The 26,839-nt window shown below is 47.3% G+C and overlaps 2 protein-coding genes across 6 annotated transcripts in view; one reads left to right on the top strand and one right to left on the bottom strand.

Annotated features, from left to right (window-relative positions):
- MAST2 (microtubule associated serine/threonine kinase 2) overlaps positions 1–12,565 on the top strand; it is a 135,301-nt gene extending 122,736 nt beyond the window's left edge. For both annotated transcript variants that reach the window (XM_039254814.1, XM_039254813.1), the window contains 17 exons: positions 291–352; positions 620–702; positions 1,165–1,373; positions 2,417–2,555; positions 4,917–5,049; positions 5,779–5,944; positions 6,500–6,601; positions 6,858–6,980; positions 7,159–7,268; positions 7,620–7,774; positions 8,009–8,292; positions 8,402–8,599; positions 9,236–9,459; positions 9,681–9,803; positions 10,230–10,366; positions 10,488–10,681; positions 10,984–12,565. In XM_039254814.1, the coding sequence (XP_039110745.1) occupies positions 291–352; positions 620–702; positions 1,165–1,373; positions 2,417–2,555; positions 4,917–5,049; positions 5,779–5,944; positions 6,500–6,601; positions 6,858–6,980; positions 7,159–7,268; positions 7,620–7,774; positions 8,009–8,292; positions 8,402–8,599; positions 9,236–9,459; positions 9,681–9,803; positions 10,230–10,366; positions 10,488–10,681; positions 10,984–12,509 (3,968 nt within the window). In that variant the 3' untranslated portion in view covers positions 12,510–12,565. The remainder of the gene's footprint in view (positions 1–290; positions 353–619; positions 703–1,164; positions 1,374–2,416; positions 2,556–4,916; positions 5,050–5,778; positions 5,945–6,499; positions 6,602–6,857; positions 6,981–7,158; positions 7,269–7,619; positions 7,775–8,008; positions 8,293–8,401; positions 8,600–9,235; positions 9,460–9,680; positions 9,804–10,229; positions 10,367–10,487; positions 10,682–10,983) is intronic.
- Positions 12,566–20,249: 7,684 nt separating this feature from the next.
- Positions 20,250–26,839, bottom strand: part of LOC120247089 (phosphatidylinositol 3-kinase regulatory subunit gamma) — a 159,465-nt gene continuing 152,875 nt past the window's right edge. For all 4 annotated transcript variants that reach the window (XM_039254841.1, XM_039254840.1, XM_039254843.1 and 1 more), the window contains exon 10: positions 20,250–20,464. In XM_039254841.1, coding sequence (XP_039110772.1) covers positions 20,266–20,464 — 199 coding nt within the window. In that variant the 3' untranslated portion in view covers positions 20,250–20,265. The remainder of the gene's footprint in view (positions 20,465–26,839) is intronic.

The following is a 26,839-nucleotide window of genomic DNA, read 5'->3' as shown; positions in this document are numbered from 1 at the left end:
CCCACCCTTAGGGCCTGTTTTCCAGTAATTGTCCTAAATTTGACGGAAACATTTTGGAATTTGCCAGGCCTAGTGAATGGCATTGGACTTCTAGAAATAGGAGTGGCAATATTATTTGGCAAATAAGTCCAAAATCTGTGACTCCTCTGAGGATAGAGCCACAGGACTGCACAGATGTGGGAAATATGAAGTCCTACCTTGCAAGTACCTATCATGTAATGTGAGTGGACTACTCAAGTGCCTGACATTGCTGTGCACACTTTTCTCTTGTGCCCTTGCTTTGTTTCTAGAAATGGCCCAGTTGAGCAGCTATGACAGTCCTGACACTCCAGAGACAGATGATTCAGTTGAGGTAAAGACCTTTAGCTTTTGCCCCAGTCATGAAGACTGGGCCCTGTGAAGCAAATATCCGCAAGTCCTCTGTGAGAGAATACCTAAAGGAGGGATGGAGGGTGGGTGGTTGTACGTACTAACTCAGAAGTCATTCAGCTCCTGACTGAGGAAGAATGGGTGGGGGCCACAGCAAGACCGAGAGCTGAGCTGATCAGGGGCCTGGCTTCCCCAGGCACGTGGGCTCTGAGAAGCATGCCTGCCTCCTGCCTTTGCTCTTGTCTTACAGGGCCGTGGGGCATCTCTGGCTAAAAAGACACCCTCTGAAGAGGACTTCGAGACCATTAAGCTCATCAGCAATGGCGCCTATGGGTAAAGGCAGAGGGGAGGGTGTAGCCAGGACTAGAGCTAAGTCAGCCCTTGGACTCTTCCTTCTAGACGTGTACGATGCCCAATCCTCCAGGCAGCAACTGCCTCAGGATAGACCCTCTCCCTCTCCAAAACCTCCTGGAGAGACAAGAACTCAGTTTCCTCTGACATCTGGGCGTTGTTCCTTTCCCAGACAAGGTCCCCACCTCTCTTGCTAGCACTCCTCCTATACTGAGCTCTGAGGAAGGGCTGAGCTCTGTCCTCAGGACTTGGTATATTGGGAAATTGCAGAGCTATATTGGCAGGGGGCCCACATCCTTTTCATCGATAAGCTCACCCCTGCTCCTTTGCTCTGTGCATTTACAAGGTATGATAGGAGGCAGTTTGGACACTGGCTCTGGGTGGTGGGGAGCACAGCCTCGGTGCTGAGGGCCCATGGGGTCTGGGCTGGGCTGTGTTTCCCAGGGCTGTATTCCTGGTGCGGCATAAGTCCACTCGGCAGCGCTTTGCCATGAAGAAGGTCAACAAGCAGAACTTGATCCTACGGAACCAGATCCAGCAGGCCTTTGTGGAGCGTGACATATTGACTTTTGCTGAGAACCCCTTTGTCGTCAGCATGTTCTGTTCCTTTGAGACCAAGCGCCACCTGTGCATGGTGATGGAGTATGTAGAAGGTACTGGGAAAGGTGGCCTGGCATGGAGGCCAAGGTACAACATGAGGCTTAGCCCTGAGCTGGGACCAACAGCTTTGTATAGCGGTGAAGTCTCAGAGCCCAACTTCCCAGTCTCTCTCTGGCATTGGTTTCTGCCTTAGGATCTCAGAGACCATTTGGCCACGGTGGGCACGAGGCTCTCTGCCCCTCATAGGGGGAGGCCTCTGGAGCAGTAGCTGCTATGAGGCTGCCCATGTCAGGTGCAAAGAGAGACATTCTGGGACAAGATATATCAGTCCAATAGCTGTAGAATCCTGCACTCCAAAGCCTGGATGGTCTCTACTGCTGGCCCCAGGCAGGAACAAAGGAGGTAGCAGGGCCACACAGACCAAGGTTGCATGCTGGGAGGACTGCATCTGGACCCTCAGAAGAAAGGAATGCCATTGCCCTGGCTTGTGAAGGGAGCACCCCTTAAGAACACAAAATGTTCTGGGAGTGGAATAGAAGAGCATCACGGGGCACATGGGGAGAGACAGCAGCTTTGCCAGTGTCCTTCCCACATCCCCTCTCACGGTTGTGTACAACTGCCAAAGATATTTTGCCTAAGCCTTGACGTTGAAACTGAACAAAACTCCCCTTTTAATTCAGAGGCTACATGCTGGGAGTTTACAGTTTTACCTCACTCGAAAACCAAAGGATAGTTGTCAGGAAGGAAATAAGTGAACAAATGCTGAAGTCTCGGTCAGATGTGTTTATAATATACAAGACTCATACCCTAAAATAACTCGGCTCCATCCCTGCAAGTGCACTCACAGGCACAAATGCCTGGGTTCCTACCCTCTCTGGCCTGAACAGTGGCCTTGACAGCCATTGGCAGATTCACCCTGCTGCCTACTTGTCTCCACACTCTGTCTGCCCCTCCTCCCCAGTACCAGCAGTGGAAGGGCTAGATTCACAGTCTCTGGCCCCAGGCCATTCTCTGGGGCCTCAGAGACTGTAAAGCCTGAGACCGTCTAGAATAGGGAACTGGATCTTTCCTTCATGGTGGCCTGGGCTTGTTGCAGGAGGAGACTGTGCTACTCTGCTTAAGAACATCGGGGCCCTGCCTGTGGACATGGTGCGTCTGTACTTCGCAGAAACCGTGCTAGCCCTGGAGTACTTACACAACTACGGCATCGTGCACCGTGATCTCAAGCCTGACAAGTATGCCTACCCTCTTAGTCCCTTGTCCAAGGACTCCCTCGGGTCTCTAAATAAATGGAGGCAGACACAGCATGTTTGAATCTATCCCAGAATGGATGCTAGGAAATAGTGCTCTTGTGGTTGTCCATCTTGGCCTAGTACTCTAGCCCCTGACCACCCCAAATGCAAAGACCATTGCCAGTAAGTCTGGCAAGCACATCATAAGGCTTTGGTGACATGTAAGAGTCACTGAGGAGCTCCACTAAAGAAACCAAGCAGGAACAAAAGAATCAGCACATCTAGTAGCTGGATGCACAAGTGTTCTAACATATACTGGCCTCTCTGGGGCAAGCACTGTAACCTGGGCTGTAAAGTAGTCCCTGGCCTATAGAACGTAAGTGTAGTATGGGAACAGAAATATTTGAGTATAGGCTGCTTCTCGGAAGGCACAAGTCAGATGGGAAGAGGAGCTTTCTAAGCTACGAAGCAGGATTTCCAAAGGCACCCACCCAGGTGTGAGAGAATAAGACCTGGGAACTACAGTATGCGGAAATGGAGATTGTTAATTGGTCAGAGTAGTACGAGAGAATGTTAGAGAGATAGGCTGGGATGAGATCATCAGGGGTCTTTTTGTTAGGTTTGGGTTTTATTTTAAAGGGTCGGGGGCACCTGGGTGGCTCAGTTGGTTAAGTGTCAGACTTCAGCTCAGGTTACAATCTCACAGCTCATAAGTTCGAGCCCCATGTCAGACTCTGTGCTGACAGCTCAGAGCCTGGAGCCTACTTCAGATTCTGTGTCTTCCTCTCTGTCTCTGCTTTTCCCCCACTCACCATCTGTCTGTCTGTCTGCCTGTCTCTCTCAAGAATAAACATTTTAAATAAAATAAGATAAGATAAGATTAAAATAAAATAAAAAAGCATCCTAACAAGTCTTCAAAGGGCCTGTTAGCCAAGGGTATGATAGAACGACATGCCCAGATTTTGGTTTAGGTTTAGAAAGCGCACTGTGCATTGGAAAAAGTGGTGAAACTGTTACAGTAGACCAGGCCCGAAATAACCAGACCTGCAGGTTGCAGAAGAGAGGAGATAGTGCTAGGAAGTAGAAAGGAAACCAAAAGGTTGGTGTGAGTGGTGGGAGAGAAGCAAGGGAGCAGGAGTCTGGGGTGTCGTCCAGACTTCTAGCTTAGGACTAATGCATGGGGAAAAGCCTCTGTGGTGGAAAGTGGCTTTGACGCTAGACAGAGTTTGACAGTAGACACTGAGTTCACATGACCCCTTGTTAACTCTGTGAGCTTGGGTCTGTTCATTAAACCTCTCTGAGCTTCACGTTCCTTCTCTTAAAAATTGGGGATAATAATACCCACCTTTGTTGCATTAGTTACTGTATAAGACCTTTTGGGAGCCAGAATATTTTTATAAATAATAAACTACTTATCACAGAGCTCAGAGATAACAGAAATCATTTTCTGAGAAGAAGACCACTTAGGCAGTGTGACTCTGTTTTGGACAGGTTGAGTTCATGGTGCCCATAAGACATCTGGGCAGTTAGTAGGCATGAAGCTCATAAAAGAAGTCAGATGCTGATTTGGGAATTGTAGAATAAAGGGGTGGCAGGGTGAAGCCTTTGTCATGAAGTGAAATGGTCCTGGCAGAGTATGTGATGGGAGAAGAAAAAGACCATTCTCTGTGAGATCTTATTTCTGGTTTCTCCCTACCAGCCCTCCTTTAAAACCAGCTATGGAGGGGCACCTGGGTGGCATGGTCGGTTGAGCACCCGACTCTTGATCTGGGCTCAGATCATGATGTCACAGTTCATGAGTTCAAGCCCTGCATGAGGCTCTGCGCTGACAATGTGAAGCCTGCTTGGGATTCTGTCTTTCCTTCTCTCTGCCCCTCCCCTCCTTACGCACTCTTGCTCTCTCTCAAAATAAATAAGCTTTAAAAAAATTTTAAAACCAGTTGTGCATGTGGAGCAAGATGATGTACCCATTTCTCCTCTCCCTGAGTCTGGGTATCATGAGACACCCAGTGAAGAAAGAGGACTGGGTATGGCTAGAGCCGTGGGATGAGGCTGATCTTTCTGTGGAATAGAGTCTGTCCATCAGCTGGCTGGTTCCTGCCCCCAGCATAGAATATAGTTGAGGGGAGTAAACATTAATGAGTTGGAGGAATGGGCAAAGAGCAGGTTAGTTGCTTATTCAGAATGTAGTACTCCCAAAGCCAGAGATTTTTTTTTTCATAGCTATCTCCCTGATGAAGCTACCCTGCTTATATCTCACAGGAACTCTGTAGAAGCCTGAGTGGGAAATTTTGGTATATATAAAATCAGCACTCTTGGAAAACTAGGAAATAACTCCAGTCTTTTGTTTCTCTGATTTCCCAGCCTCCTGATTACATCCATGGGGCACATCAAGCTTACTGACTTTGGCCTTTCTAAAATTGGCCTCATGAGCCTGACAACAAACTTGTATGAGGGCCACATTGAAAAGGATGCCCGGGAGTTCCTGGACAAGCAGGTATGGAAAGATAGCTGAGACCTTTGGGGTTGAGTTCCAGACTTCAGAATAAGGGTAGGGTGAGGGGCCACATACTTAGCTAGATGTTAAGACTGGGAGCTCCTATCTTTTCCACCTTTTGGTTCCAGAGAGGTATTGAGGCAAGTAGCACATTTGGAAAATAGGGTGGGCCACAAAAATCATATGGCTATTAAATCCAAAATCATCATCTTCCTCAGGGTTTGGAGAAAATAGTTTGTATCACCATTGTTACTCTTACCTCCTAGCCTCCGTCAAGGGCAAGGTTCTTCTGGAGCCTGTTCTTGGAACACCACTCCACGTCCACTGGATTATAGCCCAGCTTCTTGAGAATAGCCTCTGGATGTTCCTTGACTTGACAGTTCAGGTTGTGACTACTTGCAAGTCCCTATAGTAGTCATGTGACTGTAGGGTCTGTCTTTGGCAGGCTGGAGGGCAGAGGCCAGTTGTGGGAACAAGATGCCAGAAAGAGGTGTTGAGGGCCCAGGGAGAGGTTGTTCCAGGCTAGAATTATATGTTTTGGTTAGTTAGGAAGTACATAAATTCACTCCACCAACAGTTCCAGCTCTGGTACCCTGGGTTCCTGTTGATCTTGTTCTTTAACCAAAGTAAGCCGAGTCTTCCTTTAGAGACTTTCTTCTCCAGAGGTGGGAACAACCCCACTTCTTCGGCTGTTATGCCAATGAGCCAGCCCAACTTCTCTGTGCCCAGGTATGCGGGACCCCGGAGTACATTGCGCCGGAAGTGATCCTGCGTCAGGGCTATGGGAAGCCAGTGGACTGGTGGGCCATGGGCATAATCCTGTATGAGTTCCTGGTGGGTTGCGTCCCTTTCTTTGGAGATACTCCGGAGGAGCTCTTTGGGCAAGTGATCAGTGGTAGGTACCATCACCCTGGCACACTGGGGAGACAGAGTCTGGACCCACAAATATGATTTACACATGCACCTGTGAGGCTTATGAGTTCTTGTTCTGAGTTAGTGTGTGTGTGTAGTATACTTGCCTCTTAGATGCATGCGTGTGTGTACCTGTGCACCGTGTGTGTCACATGGGGCTTGTTCCATTTGTGTTCACGTATCCCCATATGCCTGTGTTGTGTATGTGTGTGTGTGCTGTGAGTGTGCATTTGTGTATGTGTGAGTGTACTAGTGTCTGAAGTGTAAAGGCGGGGTGAGCTGGAGCTTTAGGACAGGACAGTCCTGGGTCAAGAGCAAGCTGCAGGCTAGGGTGTGTGTGACCCCCTAGGAGGACAGGAACCTAGAGAACTTAAGGAGCTGCGTCCCAGGCAAGGCTTTCAGGGGCTCTGGGCTGGGGCCGTTATGCCTCCCTACCCATGTCTTCTCATAGAAACCTCTTCTTTATCTCCCCACTCTGCCCACAACCTCTGAGACCCTTTTCTAACCCACTCCTTCCCTCTTACCCCCAACTCTTCAGATGAGATTGTGTGGCCTGAGGGGGAGGATGCACTGCCACCAGACGCCCAGGACCTCACCTCTAAACTGCTCCACCAGAACCCTCTGGAGAGACTGGGGACAGGTAGGACAGGCCCCACTGACCTTTTGTCACAACTTGGAAGAGGGAAGAGGGAGGTAGAGTCCATATAACTGGGAAGCTCAGGCTATAGGTGTGGTCTGGTCCTGAGACTGCCCTGCTCCTGTGAGCACAAGAAGAAAGGTGCCATAGCTGAGGCCTTTGGGATTGGCCTCTCGAGGTCTCAGTTCCCACCAGACTTGCTGGCCTGGACTCCATGCAGCTCATCCAGCGCCCTCGCCCACACCCTCCCTGTCCCCAGGCAGTGCTTCTGAGGTGAAGCAGCACCCATTCTTTACTGGTCTGGACTGGACAGGACTTCTTCGCCAGAAGGCTGAATTTATTCCTCAACTGGAGTCAGAGGATGATACCAGCTACTTTGACAGTAAGGCCATTGGTGGGATGGGGAGGAGTGGGGATCCTACCTCTTTGCCCAGAAACGTCTGTGCACCCTGAACTGGGCACTGGGAGTGACTTCTCCAGGCCCCCTGAGATCTGATAAAGGTCAAAAGGAGGCACCACTCGGGGCCTCTAAAGGGAACTGTCCTGTGTGTCTAACCCAGCCCGCTCTGAGCGCTACCACCACGTGGACTCAGAGGACGAGGAAGAAGTGAGTGAGGATGGCTGCCTGGAGATCCGCCAGTTCTCATCATGCTCTCCAAGGTTCAGCAAGGTGCGATGGAGCAGGCCCAGGCTGGGGAGGACTGGGAGGAGAGGACCAGTCAAGCAACATGCCTGGGCCAGGTGGGGGCAGCAGGTGATGGGGCTATCCCTAGGGAAGGAGGAAGAAAGGGCCTGGCCTGCATATGACAGGTACTGCAGGAACCACTTCAGGCCCTGACATCAGAGATGCCGGGGGTGAGGCCCAGTCAGGCCAGTGGAGTAGCCACTTTCTGGAATATTCACCTGGTATGGAGGAGGGAAGGGGAGAACTGGTTCCAATTCCTGGGTTTCAGGTGCCAAGGATACTTTGGGGAGGTGCGGCTGTTGGGCTCTGTCCCCGGCACAGACTCTGTGCCCACAGGTGTACAGTAGCATGGAGCGGCTCTCATTGCTCGAGGAGCGCCGGGTGCCACCCCCCACCAAACGCAGCCTGAGCGAAGAGAAGGACGACCGCTCCGATGGCCTGGCAGGGCTGAAGGGCCGAGACCGGAGCTGGGTGATTGGCTCCCCTGAGATGTGAGCATCCAGAACCCACCGAGGGTGGGCAACGTAGCCATCCATTAGTTGTCACAGATCTTGGGCGAGATTCAGATGCTGGGGGGTAGTGAGGGGGCATCACAGGGATGACTCCCGAAGGAATGTCTGAGGAAAAAAGTTCTATGACTTACAGCTCTCGTGAGCCCCTCAGGGAGCCTGAGCTGGAGGAGGGAGACTGCCTGCCTGTCTCACCCTGGGCCTTGTGTCTCACAGATTGCGGAAGCGGCTGTCAGTGTCTGAGTCTTCCCACACCGAGAGCGACTCAAGCCCTCCACTGACAGTGCGACGCCGCTGCTCAGGCCTCCTGGATGCTCCTCGCTTCCCTGAGGGCCCTGAGGAGGCTAGCAGCACCCCCAGGAGGCAGCAGCTGGAGGGTACATGGCTTCTGACACCCCCTTCTGGAGAAGGGGTATCTGGGCCTGTCCCTGAACGGCCAGTGGAGCGGCGGCTGAAGCTAGACGAGGAGCCCACTGGCCAGAGCTGCAGCTCCAGTCCAGGTGTGGCCCGGCAAGTGACCAGAAGGCCTGGGATGGAGGGCGCTGCAGGCAGGCAAGCGGGGGGACGCTCCGCTGCATTGCAGGTTTTAGTGCTCACTTGCGCCCACAGCTCTGGAGACTCGAGGAGGCCGCGGGACCCCACAGCTGACCGAGGGAGCCACAGCCAAGGCCATCAGTGACCTGGCGGTACGCAGGGCCCGCCACCGGCTGCTCTCCGGGGACTCTGCAGAAAAGCGCACCACTCGCCCCATCAACAAAGTGATCAAGTCCGCCTCAGCCACAACCCTGTCCCTTCTCATTCCTGCAGGTAAGGCCCCCAGGGAACTAGGATAAAACTCACAGGAAGGGCCCTGGAGTCTCTGGGCCTGGGGCAGTGGTCTGCACACAGCGGGTATGTCTGTATGTCTTGTGTTAAGGAGCAGGTGTCTGAGAGACTGTGTGTCACTGCTGCCTCCTTGTTAGGAGATTAGAGGTCTCTGAAGGTGTGCATGGGTGTCAGGTTGTGTGTGCATATGCCACAAGGCAAGATGGCACCGTGTAACGAGTGCAGGCTCTGAGGCAGAGAGCTTACATTCAAATCCTGGCTCCTGACCTTGACAAAGTTGCTTAACCTCTCTTGAGTTTCAAGTTCCTCATCAAAAAAGGTAGACCTTACTAGTGGTAGCTCATAGGGTAAGTGCAACATTTGAATACATACAGGGGGCCCCTGAGGGATACAAGTACGTATTCAGTGAGTGTTAGCTTCCATCACCTCCCGGGGAGGGTCTGGGCACGTGAGGCGGGCTTTGCTGCTCCGAGTCTGTGATGAAGGCATCCCTGGGCTTAGTGTCTGCCTGTGACTACAGCTGTGTCGGATCAGCAACCTAGTCTAGATGGGGCTGGGCTGGAAGCATGGCCAGGCCAGGGTCCTCTGACATGCTCAGTCCTGTCTTTCTTTCTCCAGAACACACCTGCTCTCCATTGGCCAGCCCCATGTCCCCACATTCCCAGTCATCCAACCCATCATCCAGGGACTCTTCTCCAAGCAGGGACTTTTTGCCAGCTCTCAGCAGCTCGAGGCCCCCCATTGTCATCCACCGAGCTGGCAAGAAGTATGGCTTCACCCTACGGGCCATTCGTGTCTACATGGGTGACTCAGACGTCTACACTGTGCACCACATGGTGTGGGTATGTCTGGCCATCCAGACCTGTTGTCTCCCAGTTTCGTCACTCCTCTGCCTTCCCCCTACCAGGGCCTGCCTGTCTGTCCTTGTTTCTGTCCCTGCTCAAACTATCCTCCGGGTACAAAGTGTGTGTGTGGGGGGGGGGGGGGGGTAGGGAACAGCAGAACTAGGCCCCACGCTTCACACTTAGGCTCCAGGCTGAGGACTGTTATTTCTCTGGGGCAGCACGTGGAGGATGGAGGTCCAGCCAGTGAGGCGGGGCTTCGTCAGGGTGACCTCATCACTCATGTCAACGGGGAGCCTGTGCATGGGTTAGTGCACACGGAAGTAGTGGAGCTGATTCTAAAGGTTAGTGCTGGGTATGTGCCTGCTGTGGTCCCCCAACGACCCCGCATTATGAGTCTGTGACTTAACGTGGGGAATTGGGAGAGTTGGGTATGTACACCCATGGCACTGAGGACAGACGCACCCATAGCAGTGGGCTTTTGCTGGAAAGTAACGTCCTCACTGACCAAGGCCTAGGGATCCTTCTGAGCCATGGAAAGAACTGAAGAATAAGACAGATAAGCCTTTTCTCCACCTTCCCAACCCCAGACCATCCAGTCTCCAGTTGGAGCCATTTCCTAATCTGTGAAGTTGGGAAAACAGGCCTGTGGTTCCCATGTATCAATGCAGGAGCAAAAGCTACAGCCATGGGGTAGCCATACCTGAGGGTAAGGGTGGGATTAAAAATGTGTTCCCTGCCTTAGCCTGGGTTCACACTCTGTTCCCCAGAGTGGAAACAAGGTGTCTATTTCAACAACGCCCTTGGAGAACACATCTATTAAAGTGGGGCCAGCTCGGAAGGGCAGCTACAAGGCCAAGATGGCCCGAAGGAGTAAGCGGAGCCGAGGCAAAGATGGGCAAGAAAGGTGAGCTGGACTGAGTGAGCCTCCTAGGTGCTCATGTGTGCTGGGAACCCTGGCCATTGGGCCAGGTAGATGCTATGCCCCGTGCACCAACTCACACGGCCCTTGGCTCTTATCTCTGCAGCAAGAAAAAGAGCTCCTTGTTCCGGAAGATCACCAAGCAGGCATCTCTGCTGCACACCAGCCGTAGCCTTTCTTCCCTTAACCGCTCCTTATCATCAGGGGAGAGTGGGCCAGGCTCTCCTACACACAGCCACAGCCTTTCCCCCCGATCTCCCACTCAGGGCTACCGGGTGACCCCTGATGCTCTGCATTCAGGTAGGAAGTGCTCCCTGCACATCGCAGAGATGGCCCCTGGGAGGTAGGAAAGAGCCTATAGGCCCTCTGTGCTTCTCTGTGGGCCCACTCTGGAACTGCTTCACCCTACCCCCTGCGAGACCCAGCAGGGAGGAGGTGACAGGGTTGGAGGGTGACTTTATTTCTCTAGCCTGGGCTCTGGTCCACTGATTAGGGTCACCTTGATGATCCCGGGACATTCCAGGGCTAGCCCTGCCTTGCCCCTCATCACTTCTGTCAGCTAACATTGTACTGCCTTTGTGTGTCTGTTTGTGTGTGCGAAGTGGGAGGAAATTCATCACAGAGCAGCTCCCCCAGCTCCAGCGTGCCCAGTTCTCCAGCCGGCTCTGGACACACGCGACCCAGCTCCCTACACGGCCTGGCACCCAAGCTCCAGCGCCAGTACCGCTCTCCGCGGCGCAAGTCGGCCGGCAGCATCCCTCTGTCACCGCTGGCCCACACCCCTTCCCCACCGCCAGCAGCTTCACCCCAGCGCTCCCCATCGCCCCTGTCTGGCCATGGAGCCCAGGCCTTCCCCACCAAGCTTCACTTGTCACCTCCTCTGGCCAGGCAGCTCTCACGGCCCAAGAGTGCAGAGCCGCCCCGCTCACCACTACTTAAGAGGGTACAGTCAGCTGAGAAACTGGCAGCTGCGCTTGCTGCTTCTGAGAAGAAACTAGCCACTTCTCGGAAGCAGAGCCTTGACCTGCCCCACCCCGAGCTGAAGAAGGAACTGCCACCCAGGGAAGTCAGCCCTCTAGAGGTGGTTGGGACCCGGAGTGTGCTGTCTGGAAAGGGGGCGCTGCCAGGAAAGGGGGTGTTGCAGCCTTCTCCCTCATGGGCCCTAGGCACTCTCCGGCAGGACCGGGCTGAACGGCGAGAGTCACTGCAGAAGCAGGAAGCCATCCGTGAGGTTGACTCCTCAGAGGATGACGCCGAGGAGGGGCCGGAGAACAACCAAGGTGTACAGGAACCAAACTTGGCACCAAGCCCAGAAGTGAGCCAGGACCCACCCCTCAGAGGAGCAGGAGAGGGTGAGGAAGAGGATGCCTTCTTGTCCAGGGATCCCAAGAGCCAAGGCCCATCAGTCCCAAGCCTGTTGACAGAGACCACACTGAAGGATCCCAGAATGGAAGGCCCTAGTGTCCCTCAGAGGAGGCTTGGGATCCCACAAGCCTTTGAGGAGGCTGCCAGCTCCTCATCACACCCCCCCAGCCTAAGTAAGGCTGAACCCACAGACCCTATCCCTCCTGAAGGCTGCTGGAAGGCCCAGCACTTCCACACCCAGGCACTAACAGCACTTTGTCCCAGCTCTTCAGGACTTCTCCCAACCAGTCACTCTGCTGTCCCCTCAACCTCTGGAGAGCCAGGCCCATGGGCCTGGAAATTTCTTACTGAGAGTCCAGACAGGGCATCCCCAAGCAGAAAGGCAATGATGGAAGGTGGGATGGCCAGCTCCCAGGATTTGGAAACCATTACTCCAGCCCACCCTGAGAACCTGTCTCCCAGAGACGAGGGGAAGTCATGGCCACCTGGTGCCCCTGGGCCGGTCCATCCACCTTGTGAGTTTCCCCGCCAAAGCTGGTTGTGGGAGCCTGAATGTGCACAAATAGAGAAAGAAGAGCCAGCCCTGGGCATCACCAAAGTGCCTGATGCCTCAGGTGATAGGAGGCAGGACATTCCACGCAGAAGCTGCCCCCTCACCCAGGAGCCTGGGCCCAGCCCACTCCAGAGGGGCCGAGACCCAGTGGGCCCTCAAAAGCATCAGGACTTGGGATTGGTGCCTGATGAGCTTTTAAAGCAAACATAGCAGTTGTTTGCCATTTCTTGCACTCAGACCTGTGTAATACACGCTCTTGGAAACCATCTTTGTCTTTTGTTTCTTTCTTTCAGTCAACACAAATGTAACTCAAGGTCTTTGTTGCTGCTGAGAATAGAGTGGTGAATAACACACTTTTCCCCTGTCAGGGGAGGGTTGCCTAAGCTCAACGTAGCTTCCCAGAGATGACGACGTCTGAGCTCCAACCTGAAGGACAGATGATAGGTAGTTACTGGGTTAGAAGAGTGGGTGGATTAGTCTGAGTATCCAAACAAAGAGTACAGCACTTAACCATATACTTGGTATATTCAGGGAACTGAAAACAAAGTGAAAACGGGTCTAGTGAGTTTGGCAAGGGCCATATTTAATGATCTTCCAAGAGCTTAGACTTTCTGTAAGTGATGGGGAGTTACAGAAGACCATGTAGCAACTAATACTCTGGCTTTATAGAGGAGGGAACTCTGGTTTTCAGAGAGTAACACAGCTTGGGCAGAATTACAGTTAGAACCTAGGTCTCCCCTGACTCAATAACCCGTATTTATCTCCAAACTTGGAGGGCTTCATGGCCAGAAAATGAGAAAAAGTGGTAGGAGGAAGTTAAACTTGATATATTTGAGGTACCTGAGGGACATCCAGAAGGTAACTAGATGCATGGGCCTGGTACTCAGTAGGGAAATCTGGATGGAAGATAGAAATTTGAGAGCCATTAATGTAGCAATAGTGATACATTGAGGAACACTAGTGTTTAAGGCAAAGAAGACTTAGGAACAGCACCAAGAAGAGAGTCCTAAAATCCAAGAGGGGGAAGAGTTTTGAAATGGAGGGAGAAGTGACTTGTTAAAATACTGAAAGCTCATTTGAGTGAAAATACAGATGTCTTAATGCCTTAATGTCTGTAGCCAGTAAGTCCTTCCTGGGCTTTTGTCAGTTGGGCCTTAGCAATGGAGGTGGACATTACCAAGGTGGGCAGCCCCCTGTGAGTAGGACTGCATTGGCGAGTGGGTGAGCAGTTGGTGTGGGAGGGGAGAGGACATCTATGGGTCCATTGTGTTGGAGGAGTCAAGAGATGGCATCACAGGAGCAGGAAGTAGGGCTGTGGTAGAGTACCTCCATGGTGATGCAGGACTTTTCAAACTGTGACCTTGCACTGATTGTCCCATAATCCAATGCCTAGGTTTGAAGGAGAGGCGTCCAGAGGACTGGAGACAGGAAAATGCCTCAGGGCCACTGGCTGGGTGCCTCCTGCACCCTTCAGCTCTTTGTCACCTTGCATGGAGAAGGCTGTGGCCGCCAGAGAGCGTACCCTGCCCACAGTGCCAGATTCTACAAGTAGATGTCTGGCCCCTCAGCCTTCAGTCCCTTCTTGAACTCACTTCCTCTTTCCTTCAGTCATTCATTGGCAGCAGACCCTCAGCCAGCCTGTACTGGACACTGGGAACACAGGTAACTGGTTGCCTAGGGGAGCCTCCCATGTAGATCAGGATCTGGTTAGAAGCACTATACCATAGGTGAAGGAGGTAGGGGCAAGCACATCTTGCAACAGTTTGTGGGGGAGAGGAGCTGCCTCTCTTAGGGGGTTGGAAGTGGGGGGTGATGGAGGAAGGAGTTGGCACAGAGATGGTAAGCATCCTGTAATGCACAGGGCAGCTGCCTCAAGTGCCATTGGTGTTCCCTTTGAGAAACACCACCAGATTAGCCTGAGGGGAGGGGTTTCTGAAAGATAACTGTAAGGAAGTGTTATAATCCCATTTGTGTTTTAGAATATCACTGGCTTCAGTATAGAAGGGAGGCTCTAGTGGAATAAGCAGACCAGAGAGAAAATGATGTAGTGATCCATTATGGCGGTCTGAACTAGAACAACCTTGATGATGGAAAGTGTAGTAGCTGGACACAGATTTGACAACTATCAGCAAATAGTTGGTAAAGGCATAGGAACAGATGGGTGGTTGTATAAAGAATATTTGCAGAAGGAAGAAAACCCAAGTCTAAAGGGAGGGAGTCAGGGAAGAATAACTGAAGTGGGGGATGAGATCCTGAACATGGGAGAAACCAGGCCATTTTAAGAATTCTGTGGTTTATCCTTAGAGCAATTGAAAATTAATGGTTTTATACAGGTTCAGATTTGTATTTTGAAGAGCTAACTCTGAAATATTAAAAAAAAAAAAAAAAGGGGGTGGGGAGAGAACGGTGCCTGGATGGCTCAGTGGGTTAAGCATTGGACTTGAGCTCAGGTCATGATCTTACCATTTTGTGGGTTTGAGCTCTGTGTTGGGCTCTATGCTGACAGCTCGGAGCCTGGAGCCTGCTTCAGATTCTCCCTCTCTCTCTGCCCCCACCCCTCTCTCAAAAATAAACATTAAAAAAATTTTTTTTTAAAGAAAAGCTAATTCTGGTTGTTAAGAGAATGAACCTGAGGAGGGCAAGAATGGAAGAAAGGGAGAACCTTTCCAGTGTTAAGGTTAGAGTGAAGCAATGAAGTGAAGCAGTAGTGAAGCAATGAAGTTGGGGAGAAGTGAGGTCTTTGACATTTAGGAAGTAAAATTGATATGGGTTGGTGATGTTTTTGTGTAGACATCAGAGAGAGGAAGGCCTTATGGATGATGGCTGCATTTCTGGCTTATGTAATCATATGTGAATTATATATTTCCACCCTGAAATATGAAATAATAGAAGAGAACCTGGGCTAGGTGGTGACCCTCCATGTAGTATGCCATGAGGTACCTCCCAATAGAGGACTGAGCAGGAGAAACAAAGACATAATTGGCCTGAAGATGGTAGATGAAATCATGGATGTGGATAAAATTGCCAGGGAAAAAGCCATCAGTGAGAGGGCAGCCAGAGGAATCCGAAAAATTAAAAGGAACAGAGATGTAGGAGGAAAACCAGATGTTGAGTCATCATGGAGTCTACGGGAGAGTTTTTCATGGCAAGTAGTCAACTGATGGTTATTGAAGACCTCAAGGAAAGCAGTTTCAGCTGGTGGTGGAACCTGTGCGGAAATAGTGGAGGAAAGGAAATAGATTTACACAGTTTTTATTAAGAGGTTTGGCTCTCAATGGGGGCAAAGAGATAAAGGAATATTGGATTCAGTAGAGGTCAGGAAGTGGACTGAGACATACCCAACCATGTCTCAATGTCAACAGATGACCTGGTTGAGAGAACAACAGTGAAAGAATTGATACCTGATCATGGGGGAATTCCTGAGGAGGAAGGAGAAAACAGGATACAAAAATACATGTGGAAAGGTTGGCTTTTAGTTGGAGGAGGGCCACCTTTTGTAATTTAACAGGTGAGAGGCAGAGGAGTCATGTGGACACGGGACAGTTTTAGGTTTGGTGGTAGGAAAGTAAGGGAATTCATAGCCAAGCATAGGTTTCTGCACTGCCTGTGGGACACTCAAGGCCCCAGCGGAGGTATCCAGCCAGCAGGTGGAGTTCAGAAGTCAGGACTAGACTGGAGACAGTAATTTGAGTGTCCCATGCAGAGAGTGGGAACAAATCTTGGGATCTGGGAAGGTCCTCCCTAGCATATGGGGGGAAAGGACAAGGCAAGAGCATTTAGGACAGTGGACTACCCCCTACCCAATCTGATTTGCAATTCACTACACACCTGGGTGGGGCCTGAGAGACTGCATGAAAACTGCAATGTCCTGTACAAAGAGGTGGTCACATTTTGTTAATTATGTTCCTAACATAGAGAAATCTTAACAAAGTGATGTGGCAGGACGGTGACAAGAGCCTTGGGCAACAAACATTTACCCCCAGAACAGACTATGGAAACACTTATTTCTGGGCAGAAAGGTGTGATGAGAAACCGTAAGCTGGGCTTTCTAGCAGTTAGGAACGGGGCAAGAAGGAAACAGCTCTCGGATTTAACTTTCTCAGGGTTAGTGTCTGAGTCTCCCTGTGTCCTGTGCTGGATGGGGGAGACGCTGGCATCATGCCTGGTAGAGGTGACTTCCTCTTGTTCAGGGAAGGAAGAGTATCTCCGGTGGCACTCCAGTTCAGCCCCAGGACCAATCTTTTGGGGCTCATGACAGAGAAGGTTTGGGAGTTTCAGGGCTTTCAACACCTCTGCTTGCCTCCCTCACCCAGCCCACCCCTCCATAGCATGAGGACAAAAAAGGTACTTTATTGCAATGTCTTTATTGCATTACTGGAGCAAGTTGGCCAGACTGTCCCCTCTTGGGGAAGATAAAAAAACAAAAGACCGAAAAGTACCTCCCCCCTCACTTTCCCCCCACCCTCCCCCACAACTGCACAGCAATGTCTGAACACATCTGGTGACAAGAACAATTTGCAAAAGTGGTCTAGGAACTACATTATGAACTGTCCCAACACAAGACATATAGTTGGCTTCTTTGTGAATCAGATATTTTTACGTAAACTACATGGTTGGCTTTTTTTTTTGTTTTTGTTTTTTTGTTTTTTTTTGTTTTTTGACTACATCAAAGACAACAGAAGAAGAGGTTTTTCACAAGTAACAACAGGGCACCAAAGTCACATGCTGGAATTGGTAAGGAAACAAGGTTGTCTGTCACAAGTGGCTCGAGCTAGAGAAAGGATGAGCAGTTGGCAGAAGAGAGCCCAGCCAGGCCCCCATCTGCACCCTCTGCTTTGAGGCCACAGCAGCCTTACAGAGGCCTACTCTGGAGTCTTAACTGGCAACAGAGACCAGCTTGAAAACCAAGAATCGTCCAGATGCAATTCTTGGCCCAAGAGGACCCATGGGCTGGTTCCTTACAGCAAGAAGAGAAGACTTATGGAAGACACCACATTTGGCTATCAATGCCTTTAGAGCACATGAGGTCCAAAGTAAGTGGAAGGTCCCAACAAGGCTTGGAGATGGAGTAAGGGTGGTATTAGGAAGTCCTCAACCTTGGCCAAATCAGTGGTAAGGACACAGCTGGCCTATACAGTCCTGAGCCATGGCCAAGAGTTCGCATCTATATGATCAGGAAGAGCCAGAGAGCACTTTTCTATGATGAATTCTCTGCCTAGAAAAGATGGACCTAGGACCTGGGTTCAGCGAGGCTCAAGCTTGCTTCCATGCTGGTGGCTGGCTTCCCTAGCCAGAAAAACAATGAGCCCCTCTGGTCCTTGTCTGTCTCTTTATTCCCTGCTTCAGTGAGGCTGCAGTTAAGATGCCGAGAGAGAGAGAGAGAGAGAGAGAGTCAGTCAGTCCCAGGGCCCAAATCATGGGACAGGATACAGAGCTACATTCAGATGAAGGCTGCCAAGACCATGGAGTAAAAGAGCTGCATACTACCCTCCAAATGGCTAGTGGACTGGTCCCCTATGCCACTTCCACTGGCTCAGGATGAAGCAAATCACGTGGCAACCAGTCAGAAAAGATATTTTCCAACTTCTCAAATGATCCCTAGGACCTTAGTTCCCACCAAGCAACAAATTCAAGAGTAAAAAACAAGGGGGAAAAAAAGTGAAGGAATGTAGGACTAAAAAAGAAGAGTCCTTCTCCACAAGCCAGCCCTTGCTAGAAGTGTAGATAGCAGATGGTGCTAGCTCTCCTCCCTACACACCCTGAATGTCTGCCTGCAAAGGAGCAACACCCGGTTCAATGTCACAGGCATATATCCCTATTCATGTTTTATTTTAGAAGAGCTACTCGGAACACACTAAATTTTAGTACCAGAAAGGAGGGATTTCTTGCACCTAATCTTGAGTATCCAGCTGCTTAAGCAGGTTCAATACCAGGTACAAAGCCATCCAGTTGTGCCTAGCAGCAACTAAGCTGGTATTATTCGGTAAAACTTGCAGCAAGATTTCAACGTGGCAACGTGGAGAAGGGATATGCAGTTGGCTATTGTTAAGGGCTTAAGTCAGAACATGACACTAGAGGGAGGGGTTCATTTGTCTGCCTCACCTAATCCTGAAACTGTAGTGTAACCAAAGAAAAGCCAAAGATATGCCCTTTCCCTCCTATCTTCATTGTTAGCAACTCGAGGTTTTCCCAAAAAGTGTAAGCTATTCTTACATTATGGTCCATTCCAGACCCTGTCACCAAGATAAGTGCTCAGGGAAATCAGTATTTATTTCTTTTATCCCACAAACTAGAACTTTCCTAGCTGTAAGCCTTATGTACCAAGACCCGGATATTGGCTGCTTCTCTAGCTCAGCCAGGATGCCTGACTGCACAGCTTTGGCCTCAAACAGCTGACTCACTCTGAACCTATTATGGTTCCAGGATTGGCTCGGAGGCAGCTGGACTCTGTCAAATAAGTGTGGACTGATGGGGGTGGGGTATAATGGAGGTAGGAGTAGATGCCTGCCTCCAACTCCACTCGCTAGCTTCACTCAGCTGGAAGGCTTAAACCACATGGAGCAGAAGATTCCTGGCCTAAAATCAGGGCCACTGGAGCATGAGGACAGTCTGTGCGCATCATCTTAATGGCAGGCTCACAAAAAGGCAAAGAGAGAAACTTCCAGATGTCTTTTACTAACAGTCTGAACTCCAAGCCATTATTTCCTCTCCTTGCAAAAGTTTCAGAAACCACTGTGTGGAAGCACATGGGTGACGCAGATGACCCCAGCCTTTGGGTCTGTGAACTACTGAGTCCCTGACAACAGTCTGGCTCCCTTCCTGCTATACGACCTTAGCCACCTCTGGCTCCCCTAAGCCCTACCCAGCAAAGGACAGGGAGATGAAGGGAAATTAAACCATGTTTACTGTTTCTGCACAGCCTTTAAACTTGGGGAAGCACATGTAAGACTGTTGTTCTATATCATTATTTGGTATATCAAGCCATCTAAAAGCACTGGATTGCACCTTTTCTTTACTCATACAAACAAGTTACAAAGGTTTCAAACAATAGATCATTCTTTTAGGCTAAGGAACCACCACACAAGCACCAACTTCTTTTTATGATTCAAAGCTCACCATGCCCACAAAAAGAACACTATTCCTCATCTCTGAGAAACAAGGGTGGGGCAGAAGGAGTTACACCGACCAATTTTAGTGTTTGCTAAAACTAACAAATTCTAGTTTTCAAGTTTTGGTATAGAAGTGTGCATTCAGATACGAGTGCTGTCTTCCATCACACCTTAGTCTGGCAACAAACATTGTTCTGCTGAGATCAATTTGGTTTCTAAACATAATGCTTCTTTAGAGGGAGGAGCTACTGAGATGCTGACACCTAACTTGTGTTAGGTTGGGTTAATAAAGTACCTCCAGTGAAGGCGTTTTTACCCTCTTGACTAAGATTCTCTAAATGAAATCCCATGCATCCCCGTTTTCCTTTGGTTATCTTTTTCACCAAATGCCATTCTACCACAGAACCAAAACAGCCTTCTTTTTGGGAGGAAGTTAAGAGAGACCGCCAGATCAAAACAGAACTCCCCACAGAGCCATGCCCCTGCCACATTCTCAGAGTCGAAGACCAAAAGAGGACAAGGACTCTTCAGAGATTTCCAGATATAAACCCCCACCCCCATCAAACCTAGTATGTTCTGAGGGCGCCTGGCTAAACAAAACAAAAACCCCAATGAAACAGACTTTCCAAAAAACATCTGCTTCCAGCTTCCTATGTCAGTGCAGCGGCACAGCGGGGTCTCACAGCCGCTCAGGCCTCTTGCGCCCTCATCCTGGCCGGCTGCTTCTCGGCCTCTCCACATTCACAGAATCACTTCTTGTGCAAAACAAGCAGTCTACGTAGAAAGAATGCCCTCATAGTCTAATAAAAACTGTAGGAAAAAAATGCTAGAGAGCCACCTCTCTTCCCACTCCCTCTTTATCTGCAGAGCGAGGGCATCTGTGCGTGGACAGGGTAGGCAAGCCTGACGTTGAGGGAGTCGTTGTGCTGGACAAGGGACGTCTGCTGGTAATGGAGCACCAGCTCCTTCAGCGAGCTGTACAGGTTGTAGGGCTCCGCGAAGCCGTAGCCCCGAGCAGTGCTGTAGATCACACAGTGCTTCACTTCCCCGTCGGCACTGCCAAGATACAACACACAAACACCACAGGGAATTAGAGCAGGGACATAGATAAAGAGACCCCAAATGACCAGAAATCTGAACAATTTTCCTGCAGAGGAAGAGGTTTAGGAATAAATGTAAATTTGTAAAATGTCATATCCGTGTGTGTCCCCTCAGCCCCTTACAGACTTATCACAGAGGCACCTTTCACCTACCAAGACATGGCAGAATGAAAATGGACGGCTGCATTTAATCACTCAGCTGTGAATCTTTGTGAGGCAAAAATGCACTGGAAAGAGAACCTTTTTTAAGTATACGAATCAGTGATTTTTAGAATATTCACAAGGCTGTGGAACAATAAATTCCAGAATACTGTCATCACCCTAAAAAGCAAGCATGTACTTGTTAGGAGTCACACTGTATCCCTCCTCCCCCTGGACTGTGGCAAACACTAACCTACTTTCTGTCTCTATGGATTTGCCTCTTCTGAAATTTCACATAAATGGAACACACAGTATCGTACAACCTTCCGTATCTTGTTTCTTTCACACCTGAGCACATTTTCAAAGTTTGTCCATGTTGTAGCCTGTATCAGTTACTTCATCTTGTGGCTGCATCATATTCTGTCTGGATATACCACATTTTATTTATCCATTCATTGACTGATGGGACATGTGGATTGTTTCTATTTTTTTTTACTATTATGAATAATGCTGCTTAAACATTTGTGTGCAAGTTTTTGTATGGATTGTGTTTTTAGTTCTCTTGGATATATAGCTAGGAGTGGAACTGCTGAGTCATATGGTATCTCTTTCTAACTTTTTGAGAAACTGTCCAACTGTTTTCCAAAGTGGTTACACCATTTCATATTCTTACCAACAGTATATAAGGGTTCCAATTTCTTTACATCCTTGTCAACACTTGTTATTGTCCATCCTTTTTATTATAATCATCCTAGTAGTATCTCATTGTGGTCTTGATTGGCACTTCCCTATGGACTAGTGATGTGGAGCATCTTTTCTTAGACTTATTGACCATTTTTATGTCTTCTTTACAGGAATGTCTATGTATTTCCTTTGGGTAAGTAGCCAGTAGTGGAATTATTGGACCATATGGTAGTTCTATTTTTAACTTTTTGAGGAACTGCCCCCATGCTGTTTTCCAGAGTAACTGTACCAATTTGCATTCCCACCAACAGTGTATGAGGGTTCCTTTTTCTCCATGTCCTCACCAACATTTGCTGATTCTTGCATTTTTTATTTTAGCCATTCTGACAGGTGTAAAGGGATATCTCATTAGGACTTTAATTTGCATTTCCCTGATGATGAGTAATGTTAAGCATCTTTTCATGTGTCTGTTGGCCATCTATATTTCTTCTTTGGGAAAATGTCTATTCAGATCCCCTGCCCATTTTTAATTGGATTATTTGTGTTGAATTGTATAAATTCTTTATATATTTTGGATATCAACCCCTTATCAGATATATCATTTGCAAATGTCTTCTCCCATTCAGTAGATTGCCCTTTTGTTGATTTCCTTGGCTGTTCAAAAAGATAGGTTTACTGCAGCATTATTTACAATAGCCAAGATATGGAAGCAACCCAAGTCCATCAGTACGTGAATGAAGAAGATACGGGAGATACACACACACAAGTACAAAATGTGATACTGGCCATAAAAGAATGAGATCTTACCCTCCGCAAAACCATGGATGGACCTGGAAGGTATGATTCTAAGTGAAATCAGTCAGAGAAAGACAAATACTATATGATTTCACTCATATGTGGAATTCAAGAAACAAATGGATAAAGGAAAAAAAGATTAAAAAAAAAAAAAAACCCAGACCCTTAAATAGAGAGAACTGGTGGTTACCAGAGGGAAGGTATTAGGGGGATGGGTGAAATACATAAAGAGGATTAAGACTACACTTATCTTGCTGAATTTTGAGAAATGTATATAATTGTTGAATTATATAGTATACCTGAAACTAATAACACTATGTTAATTATATGTGAAGTTTTGTTAAATGTCTTTCCAAATCACTTGCCCATTTTTAATGGGGCATTTGTTTTTTTACTGTTAAGAGTTATGATTTAGACACTAGTTACTTGACAAATATATGACTTACAAATATTTTCTCCCATTCTGTGGGTTGTGTTTTCACTTTGATAGTGCCCTTTGATATACAAAGTTTTTAGGGGTGCCTGAGTGGCTCAGTCAATTGAATGTCCAACCTCAAAGCTCTACATTGGGCTCTCTGCTGTCAGCGCAAAGTCCACTTCAGATCCTCTGTCCCCCTCTCTCTCTGCCCCTCCCCTGCTCGTGTTTGCTCTCTCGCTCTCAAAAATATTAAGAAGAAGAAAAAGTTTTTAGTTATGGTGAAATCTAATTTATTTCTATTTATTTATTTTTATTTATTTTAAGGTTTATTTATTTTTGAGAGAGACAGAACACAAGCAGGAGAGGGGTAGAGAAAGAGGGAGACACTGAATCTGAAGCAGGCTCCAGGCTCTGAACTGTCAGCACAGAGCCTGACAAAAGTCCCAAACCTAGAAACCATAAGATCATGACCTGAGCTGAAGTCGGACGCCTAACCAATTGAGCCACCCAGGTACTCCTATCTATCTCTTCTTTTGTTGTTTGTGCCTTTGATTTGTAAGAAACCACTGCCTAATCCAAAGTCTCAAGGATTTATGCCTGAGTTTTCTAAGTACCCTATACCTTTAGCTCTTAATTTAAGTCTGTGATCCATTTTGAGTTATTTTTATTACTTTTTTAGTGTTTATTTTTGAGAAAGAGAGCATAAGTGGGGGAAGGGCAGAGAGAGGGAGACACAGAATCTGAAGCAGGCTCCAGGCTCTGAGCTGTCAGCATAGAGCCCAACATGGGATGCAAACCCATGAACCATGAGATCATGACCAGAACTGAAGTCAGAGGCTTAACCAACTGAATCACCCAGTTAATTTTTATATATGGTGTGAGGCAGGGGTCCAACTTTATTCTCTGCATGGCTCTCCAGTTGTCCCAGCTCCATGTGTTAAAATGACTATTTTCTCCCCCACTGAATGGTCTTGACACCCATACTGAAAACAAATTGACCATAAATATAAGGGTTTATTTCTTGTTTCTCAATTCTATTCATTGATCTACATCTGTATCCTTGTTACCACCTCACAGTTTTTATTACTATAACTCTGTTGAGAGTTTTGAAATAAGACTTCAACTTTTTTCTGTTCTTTCAAAGATCATTTTGGCTGTGCTAGATCCCTTGCTCTCTCATGTGCATTTAGGAACATTTTGTCAATTTCTGCAAAAGCCCAGCTATGATTTTTTTTTTTTTTTTAAGTTAGAGAGAGAGAGAGAGAGCACACATATGTGCACAAGCAGGGGAGAGGCACAGAGAGAGGAAGAGAGAATCCTAAGCAGGCTCCATGCTGTCAACACAGAGCCTGACACGGAGCTCAATCTTGCAAACTGGGAGATCATGACCGGACCCAAATCAAGAGTCTGATGCTCAATCAACTGAGCCACCCAGGCGCCCCTGGGATTTTTGATAGGGATTACATTGAACATGTAGATCAATATGGGAAGTTATTTCCATCTTAACATTATTAAGTCTTTTAATCCATGAGCACAGGATGTCTTTCCACTTATTTAAGGTCTCTCTTTAAATTCTTTCAATAACATTTAGAGTTTACACTATACAGCCCTTACACTTCTTTTTGTTTTAATCCTAGGTATTTTTGATATTATAAATTACATGCCTTCTTCATTTCATTTTCAGATTGTTTATTACTGGTGTTTAGAATCCTGATCTTTTAATCTGCAACTCTGCAGATTTATTAGATTTATTAGAGCTAATAAATTTGGTACTTTCTTTACCAAACTGGATGCTTTTTATTTGTCTTGCCCAATTACCCTAACTAGAACCTTGTATATAATGACAATTAAAAGTGGTGAGAGTGGACATCTTTGTCTTCTTCTTGATCTTAGGGGAAAGTATGGTCTTTCACCATTAAGTATATTAGCTCTGGGTTTTTCATAGATAGTCTTTATCAGGTTGGGTAAGTACCCTCCTACTCCTAGTTTGTTCAGTGCTTTTTTAACATGAAAGAGTACTAGATTTTGTCAAATGCTTTTTGTGAGTCTACTGAAGTAATCATGTGATTCTTGTCCTTTGTTAATGCAGTATATTATGTTGATTATTTTTAATGTTTATTTTTGAGAGAGAGACAGAGACAGAGCATGAGCAAGGGAGGGGCAGAGAGAGAGGGAGACAGAATCCTAAGCAGGCTCCAGGCTCTGAGCTGTCAGCACAGAGCCCTATGCGGGGCTTGAACCCACAAGCTGCAAGATCATGACCTGAGCCGAAGTCAGACATTTGAGGATTTCCCAAACTTCTGTTTTTGATTTCCAGTTTCTTTGCATTGTGGTTAAAAATCGTATTTTGGGAGATTTCAACGTTTTTAAATGTATTGAGACTCGTGGCCTAACCTACGGTCTATCCTGGATAATGTTTCACATGCACTTGAGAAAAATGTGTATTCTGCAGTTGTTAGCTGTCGTGTTCTGAATAGGTCAGTTAGGTCTAGTTGTTTTGTAGTATTGTTCAAGCCTTCTGCTTCCTTTTTTATCTACATCTGTCCCTAATCAAAATTTTTATCCCAAATGGCAATAAGGATCAGAGTTGAATCCCTAACCTGTGAATACAGGCATTGCTGGCTGCAGGTCTTTAGCCTGAGAAGGCTGTAGAGTTAAGCACTTTTTTCTTAAGCTTCTTTATGTCATTAACAGAAATTAAAATGGAATGAGTGAGTTCCGTATGTGACTTCCTACTTCATAATTGAATTTTGGTATGAGAATCTCCTAAAAAACTGTGTTCACATCCATACTTAAGCAAATGTTCTAGGTGTATTGGGAGATTACTGTAGGCAGAATGTCTGGCAAACAAGTGGAAGTCTTTGTGATGCCAGACTTCTGCTTCCAGCCATCTTTTTTTTTTTTTTTTTTTTGTTATTGTGGATTATTTTTATTTATTTATTTTTTTTTTTACAAATAGTTTATTGTCAAGTTGGTTTCCATAAACCACATCTTCTTGATCCATTCATCCGCTGATGGACACTTAGGCTCTTTCCATGTTTTAGCTTTAAATAGTATTCTTACCAGACAGAAGAGGACCTGTTTAGAATTAATGTTGTTTTTCACAGTCAGTGTTTATTTACATTACCCATGTTTTTACTACTTTTCTCTATTGCTGCTTTTACCTTTTATTAAAAAAATTTTTTTTTTAATCTTTATTTTTGAGAGAGAGACAGTGTGAGCAGGGGAGGAGGGGAGAGAGAGGGAAATACAGAATCCGAAGCCGACTCCAGGCTCCGGGTGTCAGCACAGAGCCCAGTGCGGGGCTGAAACTCCTAAACCGTGAGATCATGACCTGAGCCAAAGTCGATTGCTCAACCGACTGAGCCACTCAGGTGCCCCAACTGCTCAAAGAATATCCCTTGGGATGGCTTTTACTGAAGGGTCATTTAATGATGAACTGTCTCAGCTTTTGTTTGCTTGAAAATGTCTTTGTTTCACTGTCATTTATGGAAGATGTTTTTGCTAAATAGAGTGGTTTCAGTTGGCAGTTGTTGAGTACCTTGAAGATCTCCTTCCTCCTTCCTTTGTTTTTTCCATTATTGCTGTTGAGAAGTCAGCTGTCAGTCTCTCGATTCCTTTTTCTCTGGCTGCTTTGGTATTTTACTTTTTGTCTTTAGCTCTTTGCTATTTCAAAGTAATGTATCTTAACTTGGAATTGTTTGGCTTCTTAGATCCATAAGTTAGAGATGTTTTGAAATGTGTTTGTTGACTATTCATAATTCCTGAACTGTGAATTTCCATTTTTATATTCTATCGATTTGTCCATCTTAATGTGTAAATCAGTCTTTTATAATCTGTATAGTAAATATTTTCTCCTGTTCCTTTGCTTTTCTCTTCACTTTGTCTCCCACAGCTTCCCCAATAACATGCATTGCAAAACGCATGGATTTATGATAATCTGATAAGTGAGAAGTGAAAATTGGCAGTGAAACTCTGGAACTAGTCATTTGGGACTGACTACTCTTTCCATGTTTTCATCATAATTGGTTCTTTTTAGATGTTTCTTTTTAGAACAATGTTGGTATATTTTTATAGTTTTCAAATTAATTGGTATAAATTGTGTATGATAATTTATGATTTTAGAAATATTTTCCCTGTATTTGTGGCTATAGTCTCCTTTTTTTGTTCTGATGTTTAATTTTTCTTTAGTTACATATGCTACAGGGTTATTTCATTTATTCTAAAAGAGTTTTTATTTTTATTGATTAATTCAGTTGGCCTGTGTTTTTGTTTTATTTTCTTCATTTATTT

The sequence above is a fragment of the Hyaena hyaena genome, unplaced genomic scaffold (assembly GCF_003009895.1).
Source record: "Hyaena hyaena isolate Hyena2069 unplaced genomic scaffold, ASM300989v1 scaffold_503, whole genome shotgun sequence".
Classification (NCBI taxonomy): domain Eukaryota; kingdom Metazoa; phylum Chordata; class Mammalia; order Carnivora; family Hyaenidae; genus Hyaena; species Hyaena hyaena.
Note: the sequence above shows the minus strand (reverse complement) of the source record. Positions and strands in the feature narration are given on the sequence as shown.